We start from the raw sequence: 19,758 nt of genomic DNA, 5'->3' as shown, positions 1-19,758 counted from the left end.
GGGGGCGCTGCCGAGCCGCGCCGCCACTATCCCACAATGCAACGGCGGGACGGGGAGAGGAGGGGAGGGGAGGGGGGGCAGCAGCTAGAGCGGCGCTCGGCGACACCCCTTCGCCTCGTGCGGCGAGGGGAATGAAAACAAGGCGGAGCGGCGGTTGGGCGGGGCGGGGCAATTCATGACGGGGCGGGATAGACCGCCGGCCTGGCCAATGGAAGCGTGCAGAAGGGCGGGGCTGGCAGGTAGCGCTGGCCAATGAGGGGGTAGAGGGCGTTCCTTCCCCCCTGCGGGAGGGGTGGAGGTTGCGCCCGGTGGGGCAGGGGTCGTGCGCGTGGCGGTGAGTGTGGGCGCGTAACGGTCGTAACGGATTCCCTCAGCGTGAGGGGAGGCGGCGGGAGGGGAGGATGGGACGGGACGGGACGGGACGGGACGGCTCGGCTCGGCTCGGCTCGGCTCGGCTCGGCTCCCGGCCCCGCGGACGGGGAGGCGCTCCGTGGAGCGGGCCGCTTCCCTCCCGGTGGGGGAGAGAGGCGTGAGGCGACGGGGCCTTGGGGCGCGTCACGCAAGGCCTCGTTTCGGGGGGGTTTCAAGAGCCGCGTCGCCCGCCCCCTGCATCCAGGCTCCTGCCTCCCCCTGCCTGCTCGCGGTTGTACCCCCCCGGTGCTTCTCTCGGTTCTCTGTCCTTTCCTCCTTCCTTCCCCCCGCCTTGTTTTCAAAATGCTGTACCCCACCCTCCGTGACCTCCCCCAATAACTCGCCTTCCTCAGCTCCTCAGCAAAATTAGATTACCGAGTTTCTGAAAAATATTTTCCTAGTTCTTAAATGTGGCACCTGCCCCCTCTGTACCCTGTTCATTTAAGCTTAGCCTGTCCTTTCTACTTGTCTTTCTGCTGTCAGTTTTTAAACCCTGAATTGCTTTTCTAGCTGCTGTATCACTTCTGAAATTGCATTGGCTTCAGGGAAGTCGCCCACCTTCACCTGTTGACCCTGCTCCCAGGCAGCGCTGGAGAACTACCTTGTCTTAGGTACCTTCCGGGAGTTGTTGTGCCGGAAACTTGACATACGCCGATTTACCCTTTCGCTTTTATCCTGTTTGATCTCAGGTTGCGCCTTGGATTTTATGAAATGTTCTTTCCTTCAATAAAATATTCTCTGGTGCGCTGCTCTCATTCACCTTTTTTAATCTATTTGTTGCTGGTGGGTGCTACTCTGAAACAACCTTTACCTTCACAGAAGACAGCTGTGCTGGCAATTTTAAAATCCACCTGTTTGCCCCACTGCACTTCAACCTCAAGTTTCTTTCCTTTCATTCTCAGCTGTTTTTTTTTTTCTTCTGTCATCCTTAGCCGCTGCTTCATTTCTGTCTTTCAGTGTAGTCTCCTTGCTTAAACTTGTATTTTGCCTCCTTTTAAGCTCTTCTGCTTCCTTGATTTCCTGTGTTTTTAAACTCTCATAACTTTGCTTATAGATTCCTGAACCATTTCTCCTCCTCATCTCTTTGTGTTTGGCCTACTGCGATTTACAGAAATTGTTGTTTTAGGTTATACTTGTGACTTGTATAGTTCATGGTCTCTTTTGATCTTAAGTGGTACTGTATGTTTTGGTACTGTACATTTGTCATAGTGAATAATTAAAAAACCTCATTTGCTGGGGAAGTATTTTCCTGCTCCTTGCTGATCGGTGATTGGATCGTGCCCTGCGTCAAGAACGTCCAACGTTCCTGTTAAAAAGTTCATTCTTACTCAATTTAACATACTCTTATTAATTCAAACAACCTGACCTGACTGATATTCTCTGGCAGTATTATGGAAATAGTTTTAGATCACAAATTTTTATTTATGGCTTTCATGTTTTGTTTCTTCATTTCTGCTATTTACTTTTTCTTGTGCTGTTTGGAACAGCTAGTATGGAACCCTTGCTCTCCCCTCTGCAGTTTGTGCCTCTTTGATCACACAGTCCCAGCCTTGTAATACTGCTTGGATTGGGAAATCTGATATTCCTAATCATTTTATTGTTCATTCACCTCTGTCTAACCTCAAGGTCTCATTCTGCCGTTTCCTCTCAAAACTAGCACAGGCAAAAATTATTTTTATTTTTCAGAGCCAGGTTCTGCGTGGTTTATTCAGCCATTACTCTTTGGTTGATGGGTGATTTTGTTCTGTTGGGACAACTGCTGGTTATTTCTTCTGCTGTAATCTCCCTTCAAGCAGAGCTTTGAAAAATAGTCTTACGAACCTTTGTTTGAATCCATTGCGTAGCGGATATGTAATGAGAGAATCTAGAATATATGAATCCAGGCAAGTTTCGCTCCCCTGTAACTGCTTGCCTGGCTTCCTGTTTGGCAGGGCACATGTGCCCTGAACTTCACAAAGGAGCAAGAAAGAGAAGAATCGCCCTGTTATTCTGTGGAAGAAGCACCTCTGGCAGGCTCAGTCCTGTGCCAAATCCAAAGTAACGCAGTTTTTACTTCGTGCGACGTTTGAAGCAGGGTGCTGAGATCTGCTCCTGGCAATCGGAGAAGAGCACGTCCTGTCTGGCCATACTGTGGTTTGCTGTAGCACATGTGAGACAGGAAGGAAGGCTTCCAGCAGGAGTGGAAGCCTGGTAATCCAAAGATTTCTCTTTTGCAAGGGCTCTTTCTGTAATTCGTGCCACCAGGGTTCCTACGATCGATTTTTCCTGGTGAATTTGAAGAATTAAAAAGTAAAGAATGAGAAACTGCCTATCTGGAAGGATCTGCCACTGAGGTTTTCTGGATCAGCCAGGAGCAGAGCTCTTTTTACTGCAGAAACAACCAGTTTTTTTCAATACGCGGGTGTTTTTCTTCAATACGCATGAAGATTGAGGTCAAACATTAGAAAAGATATTATTTGGGTGTTTAACTGTCCTGAAACATTACACAGGGAGACTTGGCCTTTCTAAGGAGTGACCAGGGAAAGAAGGCTTGACCCCTTTAGGTCTCTGAAAGTCTTGTTTGCTATAGCAATATGGCAATGCCATTGTTTTGTTGATGGCTTTTCTGTTGGGTTGGTTGGTTTGGGATTTTTTAACCTCATTTACTGTCTTAAATTAATAAACCTGTACATGCCAATATGGTTTAGAGGGCCGAAGAAACAGTGTGTCTCAGATATTTTAGGAAATTATTATCATCTTCATTGTAGGTTTTAGGGAGAAGATTAAAACCCAGATATGAGAGGATATTCTGGGACCTGATCCCTGTTGATAGTTTTAAAAGTTGAGCACCCAATACTTGTACAGATTGAGCATGTAAAATGATTTGCCCAAAATCCTGTACAAAATCCCCAAGAGGACTGGTAATTCAACAAATCTGCTGATCCTCAGTTCAATTCTGTTGTCACAAAATCACGTGGATAAAGTCTGCAATAGCGTTTCCTTCCCAGCTCCCTGGGGTAAGGACAGAATTTTCTGGTTTTATTAACGTGCTGCATATGTTAGCCTGATGTTATGTATTAAATATCCTTTTTCCAGACTTTGCTTCAACTTTGTGATGTCTTCCCCTGAAATTGCTTCCCTTTCTTGGGGTCAGATGAAGGTGAAAGGCTGCTCTACAACGTATAAGGACTGCAAAGTATGGCCAGGTGGAAGCCGAACCTGGGATTGGCGAGAAACTGGGACTAATGTAAGTTTGCTGTTTACTATCCATCCTGCATTTTAAACGGGGCTCTGAGAATGGTCCAGAGAACAGTTGTTAAAGTTCCAGCCAGAAATTCAGCGGGCTGCCTTTTGCTTTCATCTAATCGTTAGACTTTTCCTGGTAAGAACTGAGTGCATGTGTCAGAAGTGACTGTGCGCAGAGGTCAGAGGACTGCAGACACACAACATCCTACAGGTGACAGGGCAACTGGTGCCACCAGTCCTCACAGACCACTCTCATGCCCCTTAGATCTCTCAAACAGCATTCTGCATTTGATTGAGTGCAATTGTCGTGAGATGCTGGTAACAACCTCTTTTCAGACTGTGTAAACAAAAGTCGTTTTGAGTGAGATAGGAAATAATTTATGGTAAAGTTAAAAGAAATCGACAGTAACTGACCTTATGTGTTTGGAAGACGACAGTGCATGTGGCTTAATTTACATCCTTGTCCTTGGGGTCCCTTGTACTTATTTCAGAGGAAAAGTATGCAGATACAACGTCATATGCACTAGTTTCTCTGTGAAAAGCTCACAGTCTGGCTAACCACATGATGACTTCCCTTGGTAGCCATATACTAAGTACTTGCCCTCGCAATTCTTAAACTTTATCTGTAAATGCTATCAGAATTGTATAAAAGTACATGAAATAGCATTGACATTCCAGATTTAGAAGCAGCATAATGTCTATTGTATTAAGAACTTGATGTTGATAATTCTTCCCGCATTAGGGCTTGCACAAGGATAGCTGTACTGGTAGAAAAAAAAAATCCATACTTTCTAAAGCAAAAATTAAAGCACAAAAGAACTAGATACTGATCAGGTCTTAGACCCAGCACCTGCAGTGGTATCTGCGCAGAGGATACAGCTCTGTTGAATTCATTTTGACACAACTGAAGGGCAGAACCTTTGGGTTCAGAACTTCATCTATAATCTTTGGGGGAACAGAACTTTTTTAAGCTGTCGTTCAGTTTATACAGAGTATATAACGCCAAGAAAAACGTAGTGCTGTCATGCAAAGATATCTGTACCTTGCAGAGAGAAAGAGAGCTGTGTATGTATTTCATTTATGGTCTGATTATAAAAAATGAAGTTTTCACTGGGTGTTCGGGGGGGGGTGGTGGTGGTAGTCACTTTTTGTTTGTTTGACAACATTGTTTTCCTGGTTTATATGCACGTATGACTGGAGAAGCAGAACAGATATAGTAGCTGAAAAGTTCCCAACTAGTTCCCTGCTCAATCACATTTTGATATTCATTCTGACCACTTGAAAACTTTGTGTTCAAATTATAACCACCTACTAGCATTTAGGAGGCCATGCTTTCCTTTTAAAGCTTCTAACAAGGGATATCTTCAGGTGTCAGATAAAAGCCTTAAGTCCATAAAAGTCTTCAGAGGAGTCCTCAAACTGAAACAAGAAAAACGAGTCTATGTTAAATTAAAATCAGAGGAGAAAAAAAAAATGTTGGGCTCTTTGGAGAGGTAGGTTTTCTGGCATCGTTTTTATATCATCAGGAAGTAAAAAATACCTATTTAGGTTTTGCCTTATAAAGGTCACTTGTAAAGCTCTTGTTTTAGGTCAGTTCTATCCCCTTTGCAGCTATGAGGAGTTAGGCAATTTGGTTTAAAAATGAATAGCAAGTGACAGATGTGAGAACAGAACTAAGATTTTCTAGACTGTGTCTACAACTCTAGAAGAACTATTAAAAAGTTAATCCGATCAGCACTGGAAATAGTAGGATTCACCAGATGCATTTTCTGCGTGTTTCCTGATGGTGGACTACAGTGTGCCTGCTTTCTTTGAGCATGTTTTTCCTGGGGGTAGGTGGAGCTGAAGTTTGGGAAACAAGTAGTGCTGGTCATGTCCCACACTCTAGTTGGAAATAAATTGCTTCCTTTCCTTCTCTGCCATCAGACTGCCGTCTAGTATGGGAAAATTGCACAACTGGCTCTGCAAGGTTCTGTAACTAAGCCCTAATAGTTCTTATGGCCCTAACCCTTGGGGATGAAAGGCAGCCTCCCTGGCTGGCTGCATTTCAGTGCCATCTGCTAACGGGAGAAAAGAAGCAGGAATCCTGAAAGGAAGACTAGAGAACAAAACCAGCAAGAAACTCTGCTGCCTTTTCTCTTTCCCTCCAGCTGTCAAATAAGCGATGATACAGTTATTCCATCGTGTTACATGTTGTCTTTAATGATACTGGTTTCCCACAAAACACGTGGAAGCCCCCACATCAGAGCGTCTTGTGTAACCGAAGAAAATCCTTTTGTTCCATGGCTTTAATGTCTTGGGATTACTTATCATACGACAGCAAACCTTCTCCAGCAATCTAATTATTGTAATTGCAGTAAACCATACCAGTTCTTTTTGTCTAAGTTTTGAGTCTACTTTAAACCCCCCAAAGGAAAAGCATTACCTATTCTGTCACATACACGTACTTGCAGTGATTTGGTCTGAGAAAGCTCTGCCTATTGAAGTCACCTCTGCATTCTAGGTGTGGGTATCAAATGTAAACGGACTAAGGGGAACACAACTTGGAGAACCATAAAGGTGAACCATCTCTGTTGCTGAAATTCCAGGTACCAGCCAGGCTAAAGACTTCCTGGTGGGATAAATTTAATCCACTCATTGGAAGTGGCATGCTACTGTGGAAGGTTTCCCTCACCTGCAACTTCAGGAGCTCATGTATTCCTTTCAGCTTGAAAAGTCTTGCTTGCTCTTTTCTACAAGCTGAGGCATTGACAGGGCTGAGAAGAGAACGCCAACACCTTGTGAGAGGCTGCAGCATCAGCTGCTGGCAACTTGGGCAGGGGAAAAAGAATAGCAGATGACCTGAAGACATCGGAGAGTAAAGCTCGCTAACTAATGGAACAACAGAAGCCGCTTGTTAAGCTGGTGCTTTGACCTTAATTCATTGGAAGAATGTAGTATTTTCTGGAAGTATAGGGGATAAAGATGTACGGGCATCTCTGTAAAAATAACATTCTCCAGGAGTCCACCATGGTGTTGCCTACGTAAAGTGAGAAACTCATCTCAGTCCTCTAAAAGAACTTGAGAATCCTACCAAAAAATAAAAGGGAGGGTGGAATAGTATTTATGGTTTAAAAAGCACGCCAAAGAGGGGCCAAATTGTAGCCACAGGTTGTGCAGTATCTTACTCTTGGCCATATCGAGATACGTAGCAACTGAATCTAGGAGGAGAGTTAGTGCGACATAATGTTTCATATTAATGTTACAGGTGTATTTGTGGATTCATATGTTTAAGGCGTACTAGTAGTAAATGGGTGTACTTCTTTAAAAACTCAATCAACATGCTGTTAAAGCACTTCTTTTTTTTCTTTTGAGGAGTTTGCTTTCAAATATTCCTCTCTCAAAATTAAGAATAGTGCAGAAATTGAAACCATTAACTGAAATGAAGCTAACTGATATGTTTCAGTCCTCTTTGGTAAATGGGATTTGCAAAGTAAACAGGAAAAGAATTTAATCATTTTAATTATTTGAGGACCTCTTTGTAATTAAAGTGAGTAAAGTTTGGCTTGCCACAATCTTTATTACAAAAAGGTTTTGTTCATTTGAAAACAAACGGCAATATATTGCAATTTATTGATTTCACTTTAACTTTTAATATTTATAAAATGCTAGGCATAAATGTTTTAGAAATTTATAATGCATTTTTTTATTTTTAACTGTTTAAATTAATTTGATAATCTGATAATATTGCCATCAATTGATTAACTATCCTTCATCTGCATATAAAATACCTTTTTTTAATTACCAGTGTTATCTGCTGTGTGTATGCAGAAAAGAGTGTTGTGTTACATTTTGGTACTGCTGATTTACCCTGCTACTCTGTGGACAGTTTCAAAACATATAGACAAAGCTTTCCTGGTTGATGCTGGCAGTACACGGACTATTATTTTCTTCCTCTGACACTTAGCATTCTCCAGGAGTGCAACCAGCTGACCTTGAAGAAGTTGTCAAGAAGGGTGTTAAAACTGTTGTGATCGGTCGTGGCATGAGCGAGGCTTTGCAGGTAGGTTTTTGTTCTGTGATAAATATAAAATAGAACTGTTTGTTTTCCCTCTCTCTGATGGGGGGGGGAGGGGAGGGGGAGGGGATCTGTGATGCTTTACTAAGAGGGAAAAAATTCAGGATGCTGAATTAGCATGACTGTGCTCCTGCCAGGAGTCACTCTCTTCCTGAAACAAACATCATTTGAGCTCCTCTGTGTTAGTGTCAATGTCAAGCAGTAAACAGGTTTATGTTCTGCTACAGGAGCAATTTAAACAAGGAGAATATTTTTACAATGTCATTAGTCCCCCTGTCTTAGAATAGGTTATGAACTAGCTCTCTAGCCTGCTGTAAATACTTTGATAATTAGGCATTTTTGTTACTAATGTTGGCAGGGTGTCATTTCAGCAGATAAACTAGCTACAGAAAGCTCAGAAGTGCTGAGCCTCGCTTCATGAGACACAATTCTTTAGCTTTTTGGTGAGGTAACACCTTATTTAGATTAATTACCTTTAGCTCCAGTTCCATTTCCTTTCATAAGAAAGGGCTGCATTTTAAACCATGTTAAGGAGGGATGGGAGGTGTGTATATAAAAGTAGCTTTACTGAAGAGAAAAACATTATATCAATCTTAGAAATACCTGAGCGTATTATCAGTTTGGCTACTGTCATTTACTTAAGTGCATCTACTAACAAATGCCATTAGTACCTGTTTTTCTTCAAGCCTTACAGCATGGGGAGGAAAAGAATCTAATACTTGCTCTTCCCATTTCCTTTTCTCTTCTGAGGTTCCACTATCTACTGTGGACTATCTGAAGAAAAACGGGATTGATGTGTTGGTCTTGCAAACAGAGAAGGCTGTGGAAGAGTACAATGCCCTGGCTGCTCAGGGGGTCAAAGTGGGGGGAGTCTTCCATTCAACCTGCTGAAGCGTTACAGCTCATTCCGCCTTCCTTGACCTCAGCCAAATCACGGACACACCTCTCTGCTGAATCAAATTACAGTCAACAGAGTGTGGGCTTACGTGCCAAGGCATTTGTGCGCTGACAATCTAAAATGCAAGGACAGTTTATTAGTTCAGGATTTAAACAAATTGAGTGTTCACAAAAGGGGGCTGTTAATGAAATAATTTAATTACAGAACCATTTCCATGCATTCTTGAGATTGACCTGATCTTCCTCTGAAGCCTGTCCATATTCCGGTTACTTAACTTCTCACCTGTTGGCTAAATTAAGATACTAAGTTTTTAATACTTTTATTAGGAAATGGCCCAGAATTACATTATTGGCAATTGGAATTCAGCCATAAGATAGCTGATGAGTACAATCAAGTGGTAGATATGAAATGGCGGTAAAGAAGCACTTTACCACCACTGTATAAATAAGTTAGAAATAAAATAAATTAAAAAGCAAACCCAGAACATACAACTTTGCCTCTTCCTGGTGACTTCAGTCAGGATATTGGCTATGCAGATCTGTTTGTGAAGATTCAGGAACATCACGTAATTTAGCACTTTTAAATTTTATATTGAACCTGGAAAAAGGGAAAAAAAATGTCTACAGGGAATAAACATTAAATCTAGGCCTTAAAAAGTTTTCCTGTGAATTGTGAGGATTGAGTTGTGCAATACATATCTATTCAAAAGTCCCTATGTCCTTGAAATAATCAGAAAGATTTGTCACAAAACTAGAGTTTGCAACATAAAATGTTGATCTTTTGGAAATCAGTCTAAACTGCTGCTAGCAAGGTGCTGCTAGCGAGCTAGGGATGGCTGTGAGAATTCTTACTGGTCATCATCTGATCATTTAAATGTTGTGCCAACAAGCATATTATTACACTGAAAACTTTAAAAGTTCTCTTAGTTGCTGTTCTTGGTGGGCTTCTATTAATATTACCAGTTACAAGTTACCTACTGTAGATTTTTTTTTTTCCCCCCACCAGGCTCACTAATTCTCGATCTGTGCATATTAAGCCTGTGTCTATTAATGAAAGTACAAAGATGACACTATGAAAGCCCCGAGGCACTTCAAGCTATCCGAGTAGCAGCAGAGAGGCTTAGATCGGTATGAGAATGCACTGACTTTCCCAAGACCCAAGAATAACCCTTTGCAAAACACTGTGTTCTTTTTCTGTTTATTTGCTCTAGTAATTGTTTAAAACCTTTTATCTGATAAAATACAACGTGGTGTTAAAAGCAAAGGGAAAGTGGGTACTTGAAAGTTTTATCTTGCGATCTCCTAATTACAGCAATATTTTCTATTAGGGTAGCTCTATTTGAGGCAACATCTTATCTGAACCAGCCAGAACTGCCTTTCCAGCTGCATCTGCGTTCTCTGACACGGCGGCCGGTATAATGCTCATCATAACTGCTATGACATTGTTCTGAATAACTTGTGTGGTGTGAAGTAGATGAACCACTGACCCAGAAGACTGTCGTCATCCCAAGGGAATGCCAGTAGAACCCGTTCCTACCAATCCGCAGAGTGTGAAGACTTTTTGCATTAAATGTTGTTACCTTATAGCAGAGGTGGTTTGACTCTCTCGATCACAGTCATATATTTGCATTATTTCATGAGCTGTTGGGCCTTAAGGCAGCCTTAAGTAGGAAGAGGCTTTGTAAGGCTTTTACTGAGAGGGCAATTCCAGGTTTTCAAGTACTGCAGTATGGGCGTTACACTGTTAGGAGAAGTTGAGCAAACACCTAATCTTTCACCTCCAGGTTGTTTTTCTTTTTTTCCTTTTTTTCTTTTTAATACATATTTTCATATTCATGTGGCACACTAACGATGAAGCCACATTCAACAAAACTGCTCAGCCCAGGTCCTTGCATTTGAGAAAAATAGCATGAGCTCCTGATGCTGGTGCTATGTGTTTTGTCCTCCCAAAAAGCATGAGAGGAGCACAGCCTATTCAGCAGTGCCAGGTGACTTTTAGAGGTGCACCCTACCCGGCTTTGTGCTGCAGCCTCTTAATTGTTCCTTTCATTTGGCAAGCGGTAGGATACAGAAGATTCCACTTCTAAAACGGGGAGCTGCAGCGTGCAGAGAAATGGATTTCCCTTTTTAATGGTAAACTGCTAAGTTTTGCTACCATCAGTACAAAATTTTGGTGTCAACAAGGAGATAATCTGCTGCAAGTCTTTTCCATCCATGTCTTCTATTATTGCTCTCATCACAGCTCCCTGAGTCAGCTTGTCGGTTCCCACAAGAGCGGCTGCTCCACTTGGGCTGCTCCAGTCACTGAAAGCCCAATTTCCTTCGTGGTGCCTGAAATTGCTTTGCTACATGGTGGAAACAGCTGGGACTGATTCATCAAAAAATTCAACCAGAGCTCAAAACGCTATCTTTATTAAATCGCTGCTTTCAGCTAGAGCCATAAATAATTTGTTAAAATTACGGGCTCGTTGCCCAAATCATGGGAATGCACTTTTAGAGGGCAATATTTCTCACGTACACCACTTCTCTGCCTCCCACCAGGAAAATGATCTCCCAGTAGGCAGTGAACTCCCACCCTGACGCTCTCATTAAAGCAGAGCCGCGTCTGGGCTGGGTGCCAGGAAGATTCCACCCCAGCTGCTCCGCTGCCGAGCGGGTCGGTCCCCAGCCCCTTATCTTTGTGAAGCAGCACGCGCAAGCTGGCAGCCAAGAGGAAACAGGCCGTAAAAAGGCTCGCAGACACACCGAATGCAACACGACCAGCGTTTTTAAGGGACGTCAGGCAGCGTTTGTGCAAAGCCTAGCAGCTACAAGCCTTCAAACTTTATTCTGAAGTAAGTCCTGCTAATACTGCATTAGCAAATTGTAAAGTAAAAAGACAGCCTGCTCCCGCGTTCCTAGTGCCTGCTGCTAAGAATAAACTAGAAGATGCAAGTGAAATAAGATGAAAATAGCGATCGTGTCTCTGATTTGGTCAAGAGTTGAGAACTCAAGACAAGCAAGACAGGAATCCAGAGGAAGCCCATCTCCGTGAGCTGGAACTCAAGATGATGTCATATGGTCCTGATTTAAATGCATGCCCTGTTCTATCGTCTTCCAAAGAACCTTCTTTGTACTTTTGCAGTGACTGTACCCGCCCACTTTGTTTTTCAGTGCTTTTTACAGTAAGATACATGAAAGCCCCACCAGGTTTGAGTTAATATCCCATAATCTTGAACTTAGTGCCAAATACATTTATGCATTGTTTTAAGTGTTCTTGACTTGATAATTGCATTATTTACTTCCAAAGTTCTAAGAGTTGGCCTAATGACTTTCAAAGGACTTCAGCAATCTGATTATGAATTTTGCGTTACTAGCACGGAGAGCTAGGCTCCCCACGCACACAGATGCCATTTATAATTAAATCTGAAGAGTTAATGGTAAACACAGCAACACGTTTTTCAAACCACTAAGCTACGCCCCTTTCATGCGAGGTCAGCCTTTTCCTCGCTCTGCCAGATTCTTGACCCTCTTCCCTTACGTCTAACTAGGAGTTAAAGGGTGGAGGTGAGGGGCATTTGAACATTGTTAGGTTTTAGCATTATTGTTTGCCCTTGCTTCTAGATTGCTCAGGCTCCCTGTAGCTGCAGCTCTGCACTGGCACCATGTTCCTACACTTGCAAATGTCTGGGAGAACTCAATCTCCCCCCCCGCTTGGGTGATCGTGAGCCGAAGGCTGCTGTTCCCTCTTCAACAGAGATGAAAGATGCAAATTATCTTTGTGCGTGAGTACAGCCCTTTGGTTTTCTTTTCATTCTAAGGTCAATCTTTTAGGCTATTGCAGTGCAGAAGTCCAACACTTAGCCAAAATTAAAGGACCACCGGTGAACAGAGATACTTCTGAGATGACACAAAGTCCTGGAGCTCCACGGAGAGCATGAACTCCAGTAATTTTGAGAGCAGAAAAGCCTAAATGTCTCAAACCTGGCAAGGGGAGTTAAAAAGGCAACGTCTAGATTTAAAAAACTGCAACAAAATCTTGGAATATTTACCTTTTATACAAATTTCAGATTTCCTATATGTTGGAACATGGTGTGAAAATGCATTTAAAAGAGAAAGTAAGCCCCTCAGTATCTGAGTCTCGGTTGTAATACAGAAGTCGAGTGATCTTTGCCTAGTATGTTATGCGAAAGGAGCTCAAGCACAGCACGAGGGGAGCAAAATAGTAGAAATTCGTTGCAGTGCTCAGAAAAAGAAAGATGCCACAATTTTGTTATTGAAAATGGACGGGGGAAAAAAGAAAAAAAAGATGTCCAGAATGGAGTAGCTGTTTGGTCACCTGTGGCCTGGGGACAAACGATAAATTACAACTCAAACATGGATAACTGCAGCGCAGCCAAAGTACCTTGAGGAAAGGCAGCTTATGCCAGACAGCTGGTTAACACCAGGACCCGCAGGATTTATCTCCAGGGCCGGGAGGAGCATGAAAGCTTCGCTGTGCTGCCCATCTATATTGCACTGCACTGACAGAGGCGGGTGGCATAGACAGAGGCCTTCCCTCAGCCCCTGGTCTCAGCTCTGCCCACCAAAGCATCCTGGCCTGGAGCACACGGACACCATTTAAATCAGAACTCTTTATTGGGACAACAAACTGCAAAAATACTGGTGAAGTGTAAAATTGAGAGAGGGGAAAAAAAAAAAAAAAAAAGGTCTGTCATGAGCTAGCTCAACTCCTCGAGTGTCTGCCCGGACACCCCTGTCTGCTGGGAACTGAACTGAGGATGCCAAAGAGAAGTCAGATGGAAACAACTCAACTCAGCTCTTCCACATGCAGGAGGCTTTCAAAGCCGTGCCCTGAAGGTGAAATACCAAAACCCAGTTTGTAAGAGCAGTAGCAGTAAGAAAGGGTATTTAATTCAAGAATACCTAAAGCAGCTGAATAGTTTTATGGTTATGAGTCTGTGGACCACAATATGTCAGTGCTAAAAAATTAAAATCACAAAAAACTTGCAGTAATCTTTTATTAGCCAGACCATGCAGGCCTGCATGTTCACTCATATAATGAAGAGGAAACAGATTAGCATGAGTTTTCCAATTTTATTGTAGGAAAGCACATAAGGGGTTATTATTTACACTAATCTCTGTACAACTGGAAGGTATTTCTTCACTGCTTTGTTTACTTTTTTTTTTTAACGATTTACGGACACAGGTAACATTTGGCTGCCGCACTATAAAGTTTCACACATTAAGTGCTCCTAGAAAATCCTACCAAGGGATTGCTACAAATGATAGGAGGTGCCTCAGTCCGCTGAAGCCTTGCACCCGGGAGCAATGCACAGCCACACTTCCCACCAGGAATGCCAGAAGGATCAGGTTAATAGTCAGTTCCTGTCCCTCCGTGCTCCCAGCTCACCCGCTTAGAGGAACAGTGACAAGCTGCCTGACTGCTGCTCCACTGAGAGAGAACATGTTTGGCTACTTCAGCCCATCAGAAAGACTTTGACTGCCAAAACTGCTGCTGAAAGGAAAAACTAAACACATTTTCTCATCTCAGTAAGATCGGTTCAAGATCACCACACAGAAACAGAGTCTGTAAAACTTAGTGGGATGGGGTTAGTAATTTTTCAACCCATGGTATTTAATCGCATTGTTCCTAAAGGCATACAAATGTGCAAGAGACTTGGATTACAATTCCAAGATGAATATGTTTGTTTTATGTAAACAAACAAAAAAGAGTAACTAATTGAGTTATAGCAACAAAACAATATAACTCCACATCCTGCTAACTGAAGTTCTGCTGCTTGCAGCAGCAGGTTCCTCCTCCCCCTGCACCACAATGTGAACAACCTGTGCCCTCTCCAAAACCGTACTAGCTTCAGTACAGCTGCACAGGATGTAAAACAGCTCAGGATTTAGCCTATGGCAACCGGCAATTTCACTTTGAGATGCAGTTCTGACACAAGAACAACAGCACTTTAGAATTTTTTTTTTTTCTACTAAGAACATAGGTACCAATGCACAAATACAAGTTTTAGACATTAAAAAAAAAAACAAAACCAAAAAAAAACCTACACAAAACCCCTGAACTCCTTAGCTTCGTTTCAGAGTACTGTAAAAATAACGTTGATTCGTGTGCCTAAGCATTTACATAGTAAATACCTTAGTAAATACATAGCAGAAAACCTAGAGGGCTTGAAGAGAAACTTTTGATAAGTGAAAACTGAAGATATGGCCCAAGGAAATACTACTGGAATGCTGACTGAGAACTGTCTTGCTTTTGTTGATTCAATACAGAAACACCTGCGTTTTCTTGCAACTACTCTTAATTAGCCAAATAACTCCTGGATTGGTCCATCTGCTTCTTAACCGAGGAGAGCAATCGTTCTTCAGCAGCTTGCTTTCTACGATTGACTTTTTATGCAAGTATAAAACTGTTTTGGTGTGGTTCACTATCTCAGAAGACAGTATATTGTTTTCATGTAACCCAACAATCCCATAAATGTATTCCTTTTAGTGATAGGCTTCACCGTCTGGCAGGTTTGGGCATTATATAAACTTTGACAGGTTTGCTGAAGGGTATGGTCCCCTCTATGCCATTTTCAGGTTGCGGGAGAGCCTCCAAGCTCTCGCTCCAGGTAGATTTAGGAATTTTAGCAGATGCCTTGCTCCTGTTGGAATTGTAGGCCAGCAGCAACCGCACTTCAATCTGACATGGCTCTGCAGAGAAAAAAAACAGAACAACCCAAACATGACTGTCATCACCCAGCGAACAACCCATACTGAATGACATTTTCTCTCACATGTGCTGGGTGATGTACAGAGCCATTCTGGGCTGACCAGAATCCAATCTGGTGTTTGAAAATACAAATTTGTCACTACATTCAGCACAGTAAAACGAAGAACCCCCCTCCTTCTCATCACTTAAAAAGAGAATCTCACAACTAACTGACAAATAGCAGCTTTCAAAAGTAACTCTTAAAAGTTATTCCAACCAAATAATAACAAAATCATAAAAGACCATAGAACTAGCAGGTCTTGCTACCTATATTCTTATGGCAGGATCAAATAAATCCAGATGATGTCTGACAAGCCTCACAGCATGGGAGATTACTTGGAGATTCTCTTCTGTCAGAGGTTTTCACACCGCAAGACAGCCTTTTCCCCTCTTTCACCATCTCAGCAGCTAGTCGAATAATCCTAATACTGTCCATAAGATGATTTCACTTTGTTCTTCTCCCAGTGCTCATAACAAAAATGGGCTTTCAGTCTACATAGTATGACTCTGAGCAGCATGCTGGACTATATCCCCATCAACATTTTCCTTTCTAGACTGAAAAACATGATTCTTTTTGAGTTTCCTTATGGACTCGTACTGGTTTTGGCTGGGATAAAGTTAATTTTCCTTCATAGTAGCTCGCACAGTGCTGTGTTTTGGATTTGTGACCAAAATGGTGTTGGTAACACAGAGATGTTTTAGCTGTTGCTGAACAGTGCAATCCCCATGAGTTTTGTCACTTTTACCCTTCCGATTCCCTTCCCCATCCCAAGGGGAGGGAGGGAGTGAGCACTGGGGGGGGGTGTGGGGCTTAACTGTACACCAGGTTAACCCACATCAGGACCACATTACTGAATCCTAAATGAAACCTATGGAAACCCACATAATTTTAAGATGCAATGCCCAGAACTGCAGTGATACTCCAGCTGAGACATCATCCGCACCAGAAACATCATCCAACACAGGAAACCACCTTTTTCCACAGTTACCTCACAGTCCAGCTAACACCTCCCTGAGAATCACCTTTTCGCCGTTCTGCCAGTTCTCCTTTAATTTGTAGCTTGCAGTCGCCTCTATCGCTTCTGCTGTACACCTGTCAGTTAATCCGTGCTTTGTGTTTGGGCATTCTCCTTCCTAAGCACACACTTTTTACTGGCCTTCAAGAAGTTTCAATATCTTGAATGAAGGCCATTTCTCCATTTTGAATTCTGACTCCGTTCCCTGAACCCCTCCCAGCTTGGTGTCCTCCCCCCCCCCACGTTTTATATGCCCAAGTGTCAATGTCAAAGTTAGTAGTTAAAATAATGGCTAGGGGAGACACCAGAACAGAATCCCTCAGGGCCATACTTAAAATGGCCTTCCAGTGAACGCTGCAGAAGCAGAAATAAGGACTTAATTCAGCTCCCTCTGGTACAGGATCAACCTTTAAATTCAGATACTTCCGGTCGTAGAAACAATACCATTTTTTTTATTTCTCCAAACCAAAACAAAGATCGCAGGATGAACGAGTACACCATGGAAGTGCTATATAAAAGGAGCACGTGAAAGAACATTGCACTGAACAAAACTCTGTTGGTTAAAACAAACAAACAAAAAAAATCACCAAATCCTATTAATAACTGCTCAGAAAAAAACCCACAAATTTGAATAAACGTAAAGGGATTAAAAGAAAACAGGACAATGGGAGCTGCAAACAAATATTCTCCTTTTGTTGTTTGAAGTCCACAAGCCAATTACTGAAGCACTTTCACAGGGAAGCATGAATGCCAGCTGAGACTGAACGTGAATGTTGGGAGTCGCACATTTCATCAGAGCTAAAGGGTGGTTTTTAGGGCATTAAAAGGGTGAAAGTTTAATCAGCAGTGAAATTGTGCTGTTGAGCACACACAGTTCCAAAGGTTCTCTGCCCTGTGCAAATACCTGTCAGGCCTAAAACAATGAATTACAATGAGTCAGTTTACCGTGACTCCTTGCCTTCAAATAAGGATGCAGACCTGACTCCTACAACTGATCTTGCTCTGCACAGAAACTGGTAACCTCACCTTGAATATGTGCTCCCACGTAAAGGCTCCCAGCGCTGGAAGACTGCACGCGTAGCCCTGTATTGGGTTTGCGTGGCAAGGTTTTGGTAGCAGGGGGCTGCAGGGGTGGCTTCTGTGAGAAGCTGCTAGAAGCTTCCCCCATGTCCAATAGAGCCGATGCCAGCCGGCTCCAAGATGGACCCGCTGCTGGCCACGGCTGAGCCAGTCAGTGACAGTGGTAGCGCCCCTGGCATAACGTATTTAAGAAGGGAGGAAAAAAAAAAAATCTGCAGAACAACAGCAGAGGGAGAGCTCAAAGCCCCCAAGACTGTGGGCACGTATGTCTTATCTGCAGGAAACTGGGATCAAGCAAGATACGCTTATCTTAGAAAAGTGCAGCAACACACTCACATGAACTTGTATCGTTAACATTACCTGTCCAGGCTGTGTGTGAGAGGTAAACCTGAGTTATCAGCCTGTGCCTTCCAGGACCAGGATTTCGAAAGTCAGCTGGTTTAGGATGGATGAGCTGTGCTTGTCCATCTGGATACAATACCTATAGGAGGAAAAAAAAGAAAAAAAGGAAACAACTGAATGACAACTGGACTGGGGATTTGCACAGTGTGCATTATTTTGGTGTTTTCTGTGCGAGTTCAGAGGCAGGAAGGTGTGCTTTATCTTGGAGCCAGGAGTCCAGTTGCCCTAGATTTAACGGCCACATGCTGGTTGTTCAGACCCACAGCACAGGTGGAAAAAGAATCCACTGACATCAGCTTCTTCCTCTGCACTGTAAACAGAGGTTTTTGTTTCTTTGTTATGCAGTGAACTTGCATATTTTACTTGGTATCATACCACACCCACCTCTTTACCTGCATTTGAAACTAGTGATTCAGCAGCAGGAAGAAAGTTAAGCTGTAAATACAGAGAGCCAAGAGCCTGCGTATTTCTCTACCGTTCCCAACAGCTTCTCCTGCTCCTCCTTCTCCCACTACACAAGCTGGAAGTTCACCAGCGTTTATTTGTGCTCATGTCCGTAACGTGCCCAGAGCACATGAAAGCGTGGCATGTAGAGCACAGAACGGCATCAAAGTGCTCAAAGAAAACTCTCAGGAATTGTACGCAAGTCAACTTGGCGCGCTATATACAAGCCAGTTTCTGAATGCGTGGCTAAAACTCAGAAATCCAACATTGTTACTAATAAAGCGTGTAATTATTTAGAAGTATTGACATTAAACAAACTCCCCCCAAATGCAATCTTGTTTGCATTTAAGTCAAGAGACTGCTTACCTGAACTTTAACGGTTCCTTGGGGATCCTGCACATGTTCCAGAGTTGCATCAACATCCAGTGCCACTACCAACCCCGATGTAAACCTCAGGGGATTATCAGATTCACCAGTAGGCTCAATGATATTTGCAGTAGCTCTATGGAGCTATTAGGGGCAAAGCGGTTGGCAAAAATAAGGCAGAGGGAGGAGGAGGAAAGAAAAAAAGATAATCATTACTGTTCTTAATGGAGAAATTGTGCATGAACTTTGGATTCTTTTAGATACTGCCAGGAATTACTAAGTTTTCTGTATTTTTAGCAATAGTCCTGAGGATGCTAGGTAAGTAGAAGAAAGCCTTTGAAGAAATAACACTTGGGACTGACCAAAAACCCGAATCCTAAAAGCTTCATGGTGTATTAGGAAGTAGTCAAATGCTGAGACAGTCTGCAAGGATACTGCATTTTAATTCTCTGCATTAAACTGACCTGCTCAGGAAGAGGAAGGTGGAGGAAGGTACTTTGTCGCAGTGTTGTCTGAAGAATCTTGACCACTTCCGAAGGCTTGGATGTCACAAGTCTGGGCATTAAGTCCAGCAATTTATCTACAAAACTGCCTTGCATATGTGGGAGCTCAGAGATGAAACATCTGTGTTAAGAATAAATTAAAAACCAAATACTTTTTTCAACATTTTCAACAGTATCGTTATTTTCAGCCAAGCAACTTAATCCTTATATTTAGTTATAATGACAGAATTAGATATGTAGATTCCTCTTCTGATGGATGTCTCACACATAAGATAAAGACGATTTTGGCTAGTTATGTTTGGACCATACCTTGTGCTCAAACTGACAATATTAAGGGTTATGCAGGCCTCCCTTCTTACGTCCTTCATCAATACAGAGCCTAGCAGGCAAAGGAAGCTAGATTCACAAAAAAGGAGCTAGAAATGCTGAGGTGCCCATCAACAAATCATCAGTGAGAAGCAGCTATTGTAGGGATTTGTCCACTCAGACCGCATGTGCAGCTGAAATGCTATTTAGACAGTAAGAGTCCCGATTAAATGAGACTACGGGCAATTCCAGTACTCTGCATTCAATCTCGATGTCTCAACAAAGAACCACAGCTGG

The 19,758-nt window shown here is 42.8% G+C and overlaps 2 protein-coding genes across 4 annotated transcripts in view; one reads left to right on the top strand and one right to left on the bottom strand.

Moving 5' to 3' along the window:
• The first annotated feature begins 269 nt into the window (after positions 1–269).
• Positions 270–12,076, top strand: AAMDC (adipogenesis associated Mth938 domain containing). 2 transcript variants are annotated; one of them, XM_075491229.1, is made up of 4 exons: positions 270–334; positions 3,487–3,637; positions 7,583–7,678; positions 8,444–12,073. In XM_075491229.1, the coding sequence occupies exons 2-4, from the start codon at positions 3,506–3,508 to the stop codon at positions 8,582–8,584; spliced, it is 369 nt and encodes a 122-aa protein (XP_075347344.1). In that variant the 5' UTR covers positions 270–334; positions 3,487–3,505; the 3' UTR covers positions 8,585–12,073. The 2 variants fall into 2 exon arrangements, 1 of the variants encoding a protein (XP_075347344.1); XR_012773853.1 differs by lacking the exon at positions 270–334 and having other exon boundaries at positions 3,467–3,637; positions 8,444–9,718; positions 9,919–12,076.
• A 2,852-nt stretch (positions 12,077–14,928) lies between these two features.
• Positions 14,929–19,758, bottom strand: part of INTS4 (integrator complex subunit 4) — a 37,512-nt gene continuing 32,682 nt past the window's right edge. For both annotated transcript variants that reach the window (XM_075491227.1, XM_075491228.1), the window contains exons 20-23: positions 19,117–19,276; positions 18,653–18,796; positions 17,801–17,921; positions 14,929–15,286 (exon numbers count right to left, since the gene is read on the bottom strand). In XM_075491227.1, coding sequence (XP_075347342.1) covers positions 15,093–15,286; positions 17,801–17,921; positions 18,653–18,796; positions 19,117–19,276 — 619 coding nt within the window. In that variant the 3' untranslated portion in view covers positions 14,929–15,092. The remainder of the gene's footprint in view (positions 15,287–17,800; positions 17,922–18,652; positions 18,797–19,116; positions 19,277–19,758) is intronic.

Source organism: Mycteria americana, chromosome 1, assembly GCF_035582795.1.
Source record: "Mycteria americana isolate JAX WOST 10 ecotype Jacksonville Zoo and Gardens chromosome 1, USCA_MyAme_1.0, whole genome shotgun sequence".
NCBI lineage: Eukaryota > Metazoa > Chordata > Aves > Ciconiiformes > Ciconiidae > Mycteria > Mycteria americana.
This window is presented reverse-complemented; position numbering and strand designations above follow the sequence as displayed.

Excerpts from the sequence above, each read along its gene's own strand:
- AAMDC (XM_075491229.1), top strand. The coding sequence starts at position 3,506 with ATGTCTTCCCCTGAAATTGCTTCCCTTTCTTGGGGTCAGATGAAGGTG. Across the intron at positions 3,638-7,582 it reads GGCGAGAAACTGGGACTAAT|CATTCTCCAGGAGTGCAACC; the intron begins GTAAGTTTGCTG and ends TCTGACACTTAG. Across the intron at positions 7,679-8,443 it reads GCATGAGCGAGGCTTTGCAG|GTTCCACTATCTACTGTGGA; the intron begins GTAGGTTTTTGT and ends TTCTCTTCTGAG.